Raw genomic sequence first — 12,620 nt, 5'->3', positions numbered from 1 at the left:
CACATAGTAGAGCAGACGGCTTGTTTAGTTTTTGTTTTGTTTTTTTTTTTTTTTAGAAAAACCAAGTGTCTTTATTCCTGAATAGTTTAGTATGGCGGTAGGGGCCGGAGCCCCCTCGAGAGAGCCCTGGAGCCGAGGGACTCGGCCTGGAGGCCAGTTGGGGGAGCAGAGGGTGCCAGGATGGGCCCCTCAACAGTCCGGGTCCTGCAGGGACGGCGATCAGGCCAACAGTTTGGACGAGGGGACCCCAGAGTCCCCGACCCGCTGCACTCCAACCATGGGGAGGACGCCGCTCGGCTCGGGGCGCCTCTGCTGCGGCTCCTCGGGGGTCGGCGCCGCGTCCCAGGCGAGACCCCGGGGAGCCCGCCCCCTGGCTGGCTGTTTGGCCGCATAGACACTTCGGGCGGGTGGGACCCGGTCTCCCCCCCGCCCGGCTTCCCCACCCCGCCGTCTACGCCTGTTCGAGCTCCAGGTCTCCGTAGAGCAGGGCTCCGCTGAAAATGGTGAGCGGTTCCTCCGAGTGCGCCAGCTGCCCCATGACCAGGTCGATGCAGACCGTGTCCCCGACCTGCAGCGGCAGGATGAGGCTGAACACGCCTAGGGCGCCCGGGCTGGGCTGGCTCTCGGCCACCGGCTTATTCTCCAGGCCCTCAGGCTCGTAGCCACCGGAGTCTATGCGGGCCACGCCCAGGTTGGAGCGGGACAGCACCGCCTCCACCTTCTCGTGCCGGTACCCTGTCAGCACCGCGCTCAGCAAGTAGCGCCCGGCCAGTGGCGCCGTGAACACGCCTGGGGACAAGAGTGACAGTGAGGAGGGAGACAGGTGGCAAGGGCCGGGAAGGCGTCCGGGAGCCCTTCCAGAACTCCTGTACTACGGAGGGACCCTCTGGGTCTTTTCTACCTCTCTTCTACCAGGACCTGAGCTCCACAGACGGCAGGGAAGTCGGTGTTTTTGTTCATTTCGGCATCCCCAGCACTTGAGGACAGTGCCTGGGCAATAGCAGGCCCCCAGAAAGAGCTGTGGAAAGATAGGCTCTTCCTCTCCCCACCCACCCCTCAACCCAAGTTGTGGTGAGAAAGAATAAATGAAGGAGAGAACAGGGTCTCCCCAAATCAGAGAATGAAAGGATCCAGCTTGTCTGAAAGGGCAAGAATGGGGACATGTCATCGCACAGCCTCCCCAATCCCCCCAGTGCCCAGCTGCCCACTTCCAGGCTCACCAGTCTCTGGATCGTAGTAGCCCCCATCATTGAGCAGGACTCTGTCGAAGGGCACTGTGCCTGGTTCAGACCGGGGCAAGCTCAGGGCAGCTGAAAAGGCTACCCGGGGCACAGAGGCTGCTGGTGCCCCCTCGGGTCCTGGGGTAGGGGGAGGGTGTCAGGGTGGATGCTCAGTGCAGCCCCATTCTACTCCTCGGTCTCCACCCCCAGGGCTGCCTGAGGCCCTCTGTCCTCCAAATCCTGGTTCGGGTCCCCTCCCTCCAGCACTGAATGAGAGGAACTTACCCTGTTCACCTTGGGGACCTGTAGGGAGAGAAAAGGGAGCAGTGAGAACTAGGGCAGCTCTTGCTGAGTCACTCAGCAAACACCTGCTTTCCCACTGTGCCAGGTGCTATGCAGACCCCCAAAGCAGAAATGGGGGAGACAGATGGGATCTATTCTCTTTAACCTTGTAGGCTCAGCCATAGTCTTCAACACAGCAGGGAGGCCACCCACAGTCAACTGGCCAGCACGCTGACTGTCCTATCTCCTAGTTACTTTCCTAGTCAATGTCATCCATGTAGGAGCCCCAGTTCCTCACCATTTTCTCCCTTCTCTGTCAAGTTCAAAGTAGAATGTCAAGCCCAGGGCTGCCCAGGAGGGTGGCAGCCCTGGCTGCAGCAAGGATCTCAGCCCACTCACCTGGTGGTCCCATGGGCCCCTTTTGTCCATCCTTGCCTGGAGGTCCTGGAGGCCCAGCGAGGCCAGGGGGTCCCTGAATCCCAGGAGGCCCTGGCGGCCCAGCCTCACCTGCAGGCCCTACGGTGACAACACTAGGTTGAAGGAGAGCCATAAAAATGAGTTTCCAAAAGACAGGGAAGGTGGCAGATCCAGGGACAGGGTGATGGGGCCCCTCGCTGCCTACACTGGGTACCTAGGCGGCAGAGCAGTATCCCACCTCCACCCACAGGCCTGTCTGAGCCATCAAGGAGGGTGAGGAGCTGGGACCTTGGGTCATCTCTTGTGGACAAGCCAAGCCCTGGGACAGCGGTGGGTATGCGATTCATGCAGAGCAGGGCAAAGAGGAAGTAAACGAGGTTAAGGCTAGGCTGTTGTAGGGTCAGGGGAGGAGAAAGAGAAGACTTGAAAAACATCCTCCTCCCCACCGTGCCTCCTCTCGCCCGCTCACCGGTGAGGTCCTTCATGCTGAGCTGGTGAAGCTGGTCCTCCAGCAGCAGCAGGGAGCTATTAAGGGCACCCAGCCGCTTGCCCTGGCTGGCCTGCCCCTCCAGCAGCTTCTCCAGCAAGGCTGCCTGTGTCTGGCTGGTGCTGTTGGTTTCCCGTAGGCCAGCCCAGAGCCCAGCCACGTGTCTGGAAAGGCCTTCACGCAGGCCCTGCAGTCCCCCGGCCACCGTGTCCAGCCGCTCACAGACTCCCTCCAGGCGGCCCAATCGCCCCTCTAGGCTGGGGCACTGGCCGGCCTGTGCCTGTCCCTCCTCCAGGCCTCGGAAGCGCTCCTCACTCTCTGCGGCATGCTCTGTGGCCTCCTGTTGCAGCCTATTGATCTCAGAGATGATGCGGTCCTTGGTGGCTCCCAGGTCAGCCAGATCAGCACCCTGGCCCTCCACAGTGGTCTGCAGCTCATGCAGCGAGTCATTGAGGGAGCTGAAGGTGAGAATGACCTCAGAGAGCTCTCCTTGCAGGGCCTGGAGGGCTGAGCCTGAGCTGCCCCCAAACACACTGAAGCCATCCAGCGGCCCACGGCTTGGTCCCCCGACCCCAGGGCCGGCCCCAGGGCCCCGAGGGGGTAACAGCGGGCAGGAGCAGCGCTCCACACCATCCCGCAGCCGGCCGAGTTCCTCTTGGACACCTCCACAAGCGCCACAACCCTCCTCCCCACGGGCCTGCAGCAGCCCCTCCAGTTGGCCCAGTCGTGCAGCTGTGAGATTCAGCTGCAGTGCGAACTCTGCAGCCGTCTCAGCCAGCGCATCAACGCGACCATGGAGCAGGCCCACCGCCCCTTGCAGTTGCTCCAGCGTGGCCTGCTGGGCCTCCCCAGCTGCTCCCAGCTTGTGCAGGTCTGAGCCCACCAGCCTCAGCTGCCCCTCACCGTCCAGCACCCTGCGCTCCAAGGCACTGAGGATCTCCCTGACCTGGGAGTCCTGCTCCCTGGGGGCCCCAGAGCAGAGCTGCCCACATGTCTGCACTGCCCCTGCCACCTGCTCTTCCAGCTGATTCAGCCGCCCCCCCAGCTCCCCGCTCACATTGGCCAGCCACCCCTCCAGCTTCTCTAGTTTGCCGCGGGCAGCAGGCAGCCAGTGGCCCAGCCCACCAGGACGCCCCAGCCAGCCCTCCTCCTGTTCCTCGGAGGGGCCCAAGGTGGAGTTGAATCGGTCCTCCAGGCGGGAGAGGCGGGATGCTAAGCTGGTGTAGCCTGGCGGGTGGCCCCCCTGCCCAGATGCTCCTCCCAGGTGGGTGCCTCGCCGCCCACTCAGCACTGTCACCGAGCCAGCCACAACATCCAGCCTCCGCTCCAGCTCGGCCAGTCGCCGGCCCAGCTCTGGAGGGCAGCATTCCTGAGGGGCCCAGCGGCCCAGGGCCTGCCCGGCGAGGTGCCGCTGCCGCTCCTCCACAGAGGCCAGTAGCTTCTCCAGCGCTCGCAGCCGCTCTCTGTCTTGCTGCTGCTGCCGTCGAAAGCCATCCAGCCCTGCCAGGCACACGGAGCATGACTCCTGCAGCCGCTGCTCCAGCTCCCGCAGCAGCTCCTCGCTGTGGCCGGGAGGGGCCGGGGTGGGGTCCGGAGCCCTGCCGCTGCCGCCGCCGCTGTGATGATTGTTCAGATGGCCCAGCTCCTGGTCGTGGGTGGAGACACGGTTGTCCAGGAGTTGCAGCTGCTGCTGGATCTCATTGAGGGTTTCGTGCACACCCGGGCGGGCCGCTGCATCTGCCGGCTGCTGCCTCCCATTAAAGGCCGTTTCCACAGCCCTCTGGACGTCTTCGGTCAGGCGCCCGCTCAGTCCCTGCAGGACACCTCGAAGGCCCTGCAGCTCCTTTGTCAGGCTCTGCACCTGCTCTTCCAGCTGCTGGACCTTCTCGGACTCCCCAGGACCTGGCAGAGAAGGGGAGGAATAAGGCTGAGCGGCTGGACCGCAGAGTTCAGTGCCTACCTCCTAGGGACCTTCTCTCCCCAGCTCCAGCAAAAGGGCAGAGGTCCTAGCTGATTTGGCTATTCCTTAGCTGGGTGACCTGGGCAAGAAAAGATGGAAGGAAAGAAAAAGCAAAACAAAACCCAAAAAAAGAAAAGATAGAAACTCCATTCACTGAACGCCTCTAAGTCAAATATACACCATGGCTCCTTCCCCTTTACAACAACTGCATTGCACAAATACCATTGTGTGTTTTAGTCTCTCAGTCATGTCCAACTCTTTGCGACCCCATGGACTATAGCTTGCCAGGCTACTCTGTGCATGGGATTCTCCAGGCAAGAATACTGAAGTGGGTTGCCATTTCCTCCTCCAGGGAATCTTCCCAAACCAGGAATCAAACCCAGTTCCTCATTGTTGCAGGCAGATTCTTTACCATATGAGCCACCAGGGAAGCCCATTAGCTCTTCCCATTTGATAGACTGGGAGTTAGAGGACCAGAGAGGTTAATTAATTGGGCCATGGATTACAAGTTTAATATGGTTCCATCATCCAGAATGCCTCCTAATTTTATGAAAACTGTTTCTCCAGCTGAAAAAAAGGAACTGACAATACATCGCTTCCGCAGGGTGAGTGAAATGTGAATGTGGGGAGGCCCCTCTCCACAACACCACAGGAACAAACACAACTCTGAGGCAAGCTGCAGGGGATCTGGCTGGGTGTTGGAAGAGTCAGCCAGCAGTTCCTGTTTCCATAATTACAGCACAGCTATCTCCCTGGCAGGCAACACAGCACATCCGCAGTGCTGGGCAACGGGGACTGCTGCATTCTGGGACCTGCAGTCTCTAGAGGCCACTGGGGTGCCTGGGAACTGTAGTCAGCTGCAGTGCATGCTAGGACTTGTAGTCCCAAGTGTCTATCCCCTTGGACCAAGCTTCTCCAAGGAATTCCCCCTTCCTCCCGCAGCTGTTCCCAACTAGGAAGTATCTTGGCCACACGTGGGCGTGTGTGAGCACATTCTCTTTCTCTGCCTTCCTTTTCTCTGTGTCTCACTCAATTTCTCTTCTCACACACTCACACACACATACACACACCCCACACACAGACATTCTCTCTCTCTCTCTCTCTCTCTCTCTCTCTCGCTCTCAAGTGTGGAAAGGAACCTCAGGGATCTCATTAACTATCTTCTGTTCTCCACACTCCCCCCCCAGCCCCCAGCCCTGTCCTGGAGCAGGGGTCTCCCCGTAGCAGCCTGGCCCCATGCTTTTCCCCAGCATTGTCTCAATTCCTCTCCCCAGCAACTCCCATACTCACCTTCCCCTCCCAGTCCACTCAGGTGGCTGCCCGCCCTGGAGCCGGAGAGGTTGGGGCGGGCGGGCTGGGCCCGAGGCCGCGGTGTGGTGGGTGCGGGGCCCAGCGCTGGGGCAGGGCCCTCTGCACAGTCATCGCCCCCATACCCCTGGCAGCACCTCCATTCCATATCTGTCACCGTTTTGTAGGCCACTCGGTAGCGAGGGCGGAGGAAGCTGCGGTACCTGGGAGAGGCAGAGGGAGGCCCCTTATTCCTCCTGTACTGTCAGTGATCCTGGCCCCTGTCCTCAGAGATGGGCCGCTGTTAGTGGGCTAGGTCTGTCCCTCAGGCTGGGTCCCCCTTACTGACCAGCATGTGGCCTTGCTCAGTTGACAGTTGTCAGCCGGTTGGCAGAAGGCCAAATCCCTATTCTTCCTCCCCTTGTACTGTGCTGGAGCTTTGAACTCCTCTCCTTGAATGTGGCCAGGCCCAGAAGACGCATTCCCAAGGCTGGCAGGGTGGTCCAAGTGAGTTTGCCCTCAGTATCCCACCAGCCAAAGAGTTGCCTCAGCATCTCCTCAGATGGCTCTCAACGAAGCCCTTGGTCCTGCCCCTGGCTACCTGCTCTGTACAAACCCCCTAGGTTGGTGGCCCTAGCCCAGCCCCCACCAAGTACTCATCCTCACATGATGCTGCGGGAACACTGGGGCTGGCCCCAGCCACATGGCTGGTAGTCGGGCTTGACGAAGGTCTCCACTCCATCCTCAAGGACACAGCTCACTGTCCGGGTCACCACATAGGCACACCAGTTCCTGCAGGCACAACCCCACCTGGGTCCCAGGGCCAGAGACGCACATCCCGTGGGGAGGCCTAGGGGCTACCAGAGGGGCTGAGGGAGGGTCACAAGATGAAGGGCCTCTGGGGACCAGGGGGAGCCAGGGCTTTGGCAGGGACAGCTCCCCCCACCTCCACAACCCCCCACGCCTTCCCATGTAGTAGGAGGTGATAAAGACTTTTCAAGATGGGAACAGGAGGCCCAGAAGGCGAAACCACAACTACGGGATGTTGATCCTCGTTGATCCTCATGGCTGGGGTGCCTGGGGAGCGTCTGAATTCACGCATTCATTCATGTCCCTTTCTGTCTCAACCCCCAGCTTGGCGTGGCCTGCGTGAGCTGGCTGGCCAGGTTCCCTGGTGATCCCTTAGCTTCTCCTCACCCCTCAGGGGAGTGGTCGGAGCAGGCAGGGGTCCAGCTCAGGGTTAAGGAGAGAAGAAGCCATTGATGAGCCCTGCCTGCCCTGGGGCTCGCAGTTCTACACTCTTGCCACCGCCCCACTCCCCGTTCACACCGGCCTCCAGTCCATGTCCGCTGGAGAAAGGAAAGGAGCAGACAAGTGGTGTGGGAAGCATGGGTTACTGCATGAGGGAGCCCTAGCATGGGATGAGACGTCTGCCGAGACTCCCAGGCTGGTGTGGGCTGGCAGTGACAGGAAGGCCTGGCCCGTGGCTCTCAGGATAGTTTCCCTGGGCACCTAACGTGGAAGTAGTTCCCCCTGAGGTTAGATGGGGGTGGGGAGGGTACCTATCTACTCCAAGGGGCCCTGAAGGAAGGCAGGCATGCGAAGAGCCACCTGGTGGATGGGTTTCCTCTTCCCCCTTCCTCTGCCCTAGTGTGGACAGCCCAGAAGAACGTACCCGAGGCAAGGGCCAAGACACCCACCCTCCCACCTACCTCCAGCCTTGGGCTGGGACCCAGACTCCTACCTGTGGCGGCTGGCAGGTCGGGGGGCACTCTGGGCCTGGGTGCCCCCAGAGCTGAGGGCCCCGCCACTCCCTGTGTAGAGGCTGTAGCCGCGAGGAGGGTAGCTGGCTGCCCCTACGGCGGTGGTCAGCAGATAGCAGAGGTAGCAGCTCCAGAGGGTTCCAGGGGCCATGGTGGGGGCGCTCCGCGGTGGCCCTCAGAGGCACATCCTGGCCTGACCACTGGCGCCTCTGCCTGGAGCGAGGGTGGGGGGGATGCCGCTGCTCTGAGGGACAGCAGGTCCTGTCCCCAGCTTCCTGCCGGCAGCCCCCAGCCACACGCCTCCTCCTTGGCTGCCTGGCCTGACCCCTCTCCCCCTCCTCTTTCCTCCTCAGGCTCCTGTCTGTCCCTCCTTCGATTCCTTCCGCTCTCTTCTTCTCCACTTCTGAGGGGAGTTTGTTCTCTGTGCTCCCCCACCCCAACACCCCGGCCTCCTGCGCCTGGTCCTTGGCCCTCTCAGATGCTGCCTCCTGGGCCTCCACCCCCTCGCTCCATCTGGCCCTCCTCTGGTCTCTGCTGTCGGTTTTCCCCAGTGACCAGATCCTGGGGGTGACAGGGCTTTGCCCCTGTGGCTGCTCAGAGGCGCAAGAGTGGCTGTGGGGCGGGCCCTGGCCTCCCGCCTCTCTCTCTCCCTCACTCCCCTCCCTTCCCCCCCTGTCTGGCTGGCGGTCCAGCCTCCCCCTTCCTCCCCCCACCTCTCCAACCATCGTGCGCCACATCTGCTTCTTGTTAACTCCGGGAAAGAGAGAGAAAAAAAAAGGAAAAACAGAGAAATGTGGAGTTGCCGCCGGGCTTGGGGCCAGCCTCTCAGACAGGCCACATGGAGTGGAGCCGGGGCCAGAGCTGGGGAGGAGGCCCAGGGCTGGTCGCTTAGACAGGGAACGGGAGCTGGAGCCACAGCTCTCCCGGGGCCAGGGCAGGGGCCCCCCCGGGAGAGGAGACCTAGGAGAGGTGGAGAGGAGAGCCGTAAAAGGGAGAATGAACTTGCAGGGGCTCAGCAGAACCGCCACTCACCATCTAGTCCAGCTGCCTCCTTTGATAGATGTGACAATTGAGGCCCAGAGTGGGAAAGTAACTTGTCCAAGGTAACACAGCAAGTCAAGAGCATGGCTCAGATTAGAATCTAAATAGTACCCAGGTCAGTTGCTTGGCAGGAAAGAGGAGGGGAGGAGCAAAAGCTACTGGACCAGGGAGCAAAAGGAGAAGGACTCCACTGAGGCAGGCAGGAAATTCAGAGAAGCCAGAGGAAGAAAGGAGTCCGGCAACGGAGAGCAGTTTCTGTCAAGCATGGAGAGGACATGGGCAAGAGGAGAAAGACTTCATTCTCCAAAGGCCAAGTGAACATGGGTGTCAGGCTTGTCTTGGTGAAAGCCATGAGTGGGGGGAGGGGAGGCAGGGAGATGAGTTGGGCCCTATCTGTTTAGCCTGAAGGAAGTCACTCCCTACCCTGGAGCCAAGTCTGATAGCCTCTGAGGCAGGCAAGGAAGTTGACTCAACCACCAGCCTGTCCGGTAGGCTCCTCGTGAGATGTCCTAATCTGTCAGCTGGCCCCCCTCACTATCTGGCCCTCAGCATTGGGTTCTGTCCAGGTCACCCTGCATGGTGGGCCACTTAGGAGAGAGAGGCAGAAGTACTAAACCGAAAGCAGGCGAGAGTGGGTGCTGACGAGGTGCCCAGGGAGCAAAGGCCCACGAAGGACTCAGTAAGGAGCAGCTGGTCCTGTTGGGGGACAGGACACAAGAGAGAACGAACACAGGCTGGACAGACAGAAGGCCAGGGGGCCAGACAGATGAATGCTGTGCTCCAGTTAAGAGGAGGAAAAACGCAGCTGACTGCTGCGGGGAGTCAGAGAAGAGCTGTTGGAAGAAAGAGAACCTGATCCATATTGAAGGGAAAAGTGAACCACAGAGACAAGGGGAGGGGAGAGATTTCAGGTTGGCAAAAGCAGTCTGTCTGTTTCCTCATCTGTAACATGGGAGTAATAGTACTCCCCTTCTTCCTAGGTTTGTGAGGATTCAGTTAATCCATGTAAAGCATTTGGAATAGTGCCTGACATGTGGTAAATGCTACATAAGTGTTAGCTCTTCTCTGTGTCAGAAAGTTGATTGTGGAAAAAATCAGAGAGAGGCTCAGAAGACTGGTTAAGAGGTTGGGTTACAAGTTTTTAGTATGGGGGTGAATACACACACAGAAAGAAGATATTCTCGGCAAGAGCAATGGACCGGGTGTTAGAGCACAAGAATGCTGGCTCCAGCTTCTCCTCTAAATAGTGTTATCACTTAGAATGAATCCCCTGACTCCACTGGGGGTCTGCTGTCTGTCTGTCATCTCAGGTCCCTTCCAAATTCTACGTTGCAAAGTGATGCCAACCTGGGAGAGCAGGTTGTGACTGCTTGGTGAGTGTCTGGGGAATGAGGGACCAGATGAAGGGAGAAGATTCCAGGGTTTGAGCCAGGATGGGAAAGTTGAGAAGAGGAGCTGGTTTGAAGGACAGAAAGATGATCTTAGTTTGGGCACTCCAAGTTTAAGAAGAGAGTAACCAGGCTATGGTCTTCCCAGTGGTCATGTATGGTTTTGAGAGCTGGACTGTAATGAAGGCAGAACACCAAAGAATTGATGCCTTTGAACTGTGGTGTTGAAGACTCCTGAAAGTACCTTGGGCAGCAAGGAGATCAAACCAATCAATCTTAAGAGAGATCAACCCTGAATAGTCAATGGAAGGACTGATGCTGAAGCTGAAGCTCCAGTATTTTGGTCATCTGATTCAAACAGATAACTCATTGGAAAAGTCCCTGATGCTGGGAAAGACTGAGGGTAGAAGGAGAAGAGGGCTTCAGAGGATGAGATGGTTGGACAGCATCACTGATGCAATGGACATAAACTTGAGCAAACTCCGGGGGTCAGGGGCAGGGAGGCCTGGAATGCTGCAGTCCATGGGGTCGCAAAGAGTCAGACATGACTGGGCAACTGAATAACAACAACACATCTTGTTGGAAATAAACATCCAAAGGAGATGGTTAGTAAAGTGGGTCTTGATTCTGAGAATCATTTGCAGGGCAATAGTTGGAAACTATGAGAATGAGTAGGGCTTCCCAGGTGGTGCTGGTGGTAAAGAACCCATCTGCCAATGCAAGAGACATAAGAGACACTGTTTGATCCGTGGGTGGAGAAGATCCCCTAGAGGAGGGCATAGCAACTCTCCAATAGTCTTGTCTGGAGAATCTCATGGACAAAGGAGCCTGGTGGGCTACAGTCCAAGAGGTTGCAAAGAGTCAGACACAACTGAAGTGACTTAGCACACACATGATAATGAGTGCCACCATGTCAATGTGACTCCTCTGAATGATGTGCCCCTGGGGTCCTATGGCCCAGAATATGATCCTGATGAGTGGCAGAAATGTTGCAAAAAAGACGTGATGGTGAAAGCAAACACTGGAACCATTAGAAATGGATATCTGTGGCTGCTCCTTAGAGGTGAGGGGCCCCAACCTAGGGAGACTTTAAAGAAATGGTCTTGGAAGGTCCTGATTTCAAAGTCGCTTTCACTAGAAGGCTGTGGCTTTGTCCCGGGTCTCCACATCAGTTCTAGGCCCTGGCTCTGGCCCTGGTAGGAAGCCAACTTGCTTCCCCTTCAGCAGCCTCTGGCAACCTGAAGTCATCTCAACCATCTTGTCACTACCTAGTTGTCACCCATTCCTTTGTCTGACCTCTCAAGTTAAAAAAATTGTTGTATCTTAAGTGTGTCAAGTTAAAAATGCTGGCTTTGTACTATAATGGCAGTAGGTTGCATTTTATTTAGTCCTGTAATTAGGTGCCAAAATCTAGGGACTGACATGAATGTTTATGAGATCTCAAAGAAATCAGTGGCTCTGGGTTCACTGGGGAGGCCTGAGGTGTTGGACAAGCAGGCTGCACTGGAGACTAAGTTTTCAGGGAAGGCAGTGGCGGCAGCGGTGGTATTGATAGGCAGCCATAAATTTCCAGAGACTAGCAAGAGAATTCTTGAGACCAAAAAAGGCTAAGCATCCCTGGGGCAGTAGGACAAGGTCTATTTTATAACCACTCCAAGATAGGAAATTGCCAAAGGTCTAGTGCCAGTGGGAAATCTTGGCTACAGCAGGGGACTAATTCATTCAGTCAACCATCACTGACAGCGGTGAGCTCCTACATCGGGGCCAGGACAAACAGGGGCACGGGCAGTAAGGAGCAATTTATGGCTACCGCCCTCTGTCCGAAGGCTGAATAGTGGGAGGAAAAAAGGGGGAATAATATGAACTGGGCTTTGGGTCATACAAATCCAGAGGGGAATTCCCGCTTGTGGGGACTCTTAGGCAAAGGTCTACTCTGGCACAAATACACACATTTAACTTTTCCTTCCAACTCTTCCCACAGGTGTCATATTTAGGAGCTGACCTCCCTGGACTCAGAACCCAGTCCCCTTTTCCAGGTCTTGTTGCTTTTTCACTCCTGAGCCTAATCCTGATGATGACTTCTTGAAAATGTCACATTAATTACAGAGACTAAGCTCCACATGTTCCCCACTCTTTGTCCCCCCAATCCTCTCTCTCCCCTAATTCCCCCCAGGATAAGGCTTTACCTGACTCACTTCCCTCATGCTTTTTCACCCAAGATTTTTTCAAGATTTGTTAGTTCCTAGCTTAGTCCTGGGCTTCCCAGGTGGTGCTAGCGGTAAAGAACCCACCTGCCAATGCAAGAGACATAAGAGATGTAGGTTTGATCCCTGGGTCGGGATGAGGAGGGCATGGCAACCCACTCCAGTATTCTTGCCTGGAGAATCCCATGGACAGAGGAGCCTGGTGGGCTACTGTCCATAGCGTCGCAAAGAGTTGGACACGACTAAAGTGACTTAGTACACACAGCTTAGACCTAGAGACCATTCTTATTTTATTTCTGTATTTTTGGCTGCACTGGATCTTTGTTGCTGCACTCGGGCTTTCTCTAGTTGCAGTGAGCAGGGGCTACTCTTTGTTGCGGTGTGAGGGTTTCTCATTGTGGTGGCTTCTTAGGTTGTGGAGCACGGGTTCTAGGTGTGCGGGCTTCAGTAGTTGCAGCACACAGGCTCAGTAACTGCAGCACGCAGGCTTAGTTGACCTGCAGCATGTGAAATCTTACCAGACCAGGGATTGAACCCGTGTCCCCTGCACTGGCAGGCAGGATCTTAACCA

General features: G+C 57.3%; 1 protein-coding gene across 2 annotated transcripts; it reads right to left on the bottom strand.

Annotated features, from left to right (window-relative positions):
- Positions 1-23: 23 nt before the first annotated feature.
- EMILIN1 (elastin microfibril interfacer 1) lies at positions 24-8,032 on the bottom strand. 2 transcript variants are annotated; one of them, XM_081484093.1, is made up of 8 exons: positions 7,398-8,032; positions 6,320-6,445; positions 5,657-5,877; positions 2,389-4,308; positions 1,902-2,018; positions 1,506-1,523; positions 1,221-1,358; positions 24-789 (listed from the first exon to the last, which is right to left on the bottom strand). In XM_081484093.1, the coding sequence occupies exons 1-8, from the start codon at positions 7,565-7,567 to the stop codon at positions 452-454; spliced, it is 3,048 nt and encodes a 1,015-aa protein (XP_081340219.1). In that variant the 5' UTR covers positions 7,568-8,032; the 3' UTR covers positions 24-451. The 2 variants fall into 2 exon arrangements, 1 of the variants encoding a protein (XP_081340219.1); XR_014051774.1 differs by lacking the exon at positions 1,506-1,523 and having other exon boundaries at positions 1,898-2,018.
- Positions 8,033-12,620: the final 4,588 nt, after the last annotated feature.

The sequence above is a fragment of the Giraffa tippelskirchi genome, chromosome 4 (genome assembly GCF_054371585.1).
Source record: "Giraffa tippelskirchi isolate mGirTip1 chromosome 4, T2T-mGirTip1v1.2.pri, whole genome shotgun sequence".
NCBI lineage: Eukaryota > Metazoa > Chordata > Mammalia > Artiodactyla > Giraffidae > Giraffa > Giraffa tippelskirchi.
Note: the sequence above shows the minus strand (reverse complement) of the source record. Positions and strands in the feature narration are given on the sequence as shown.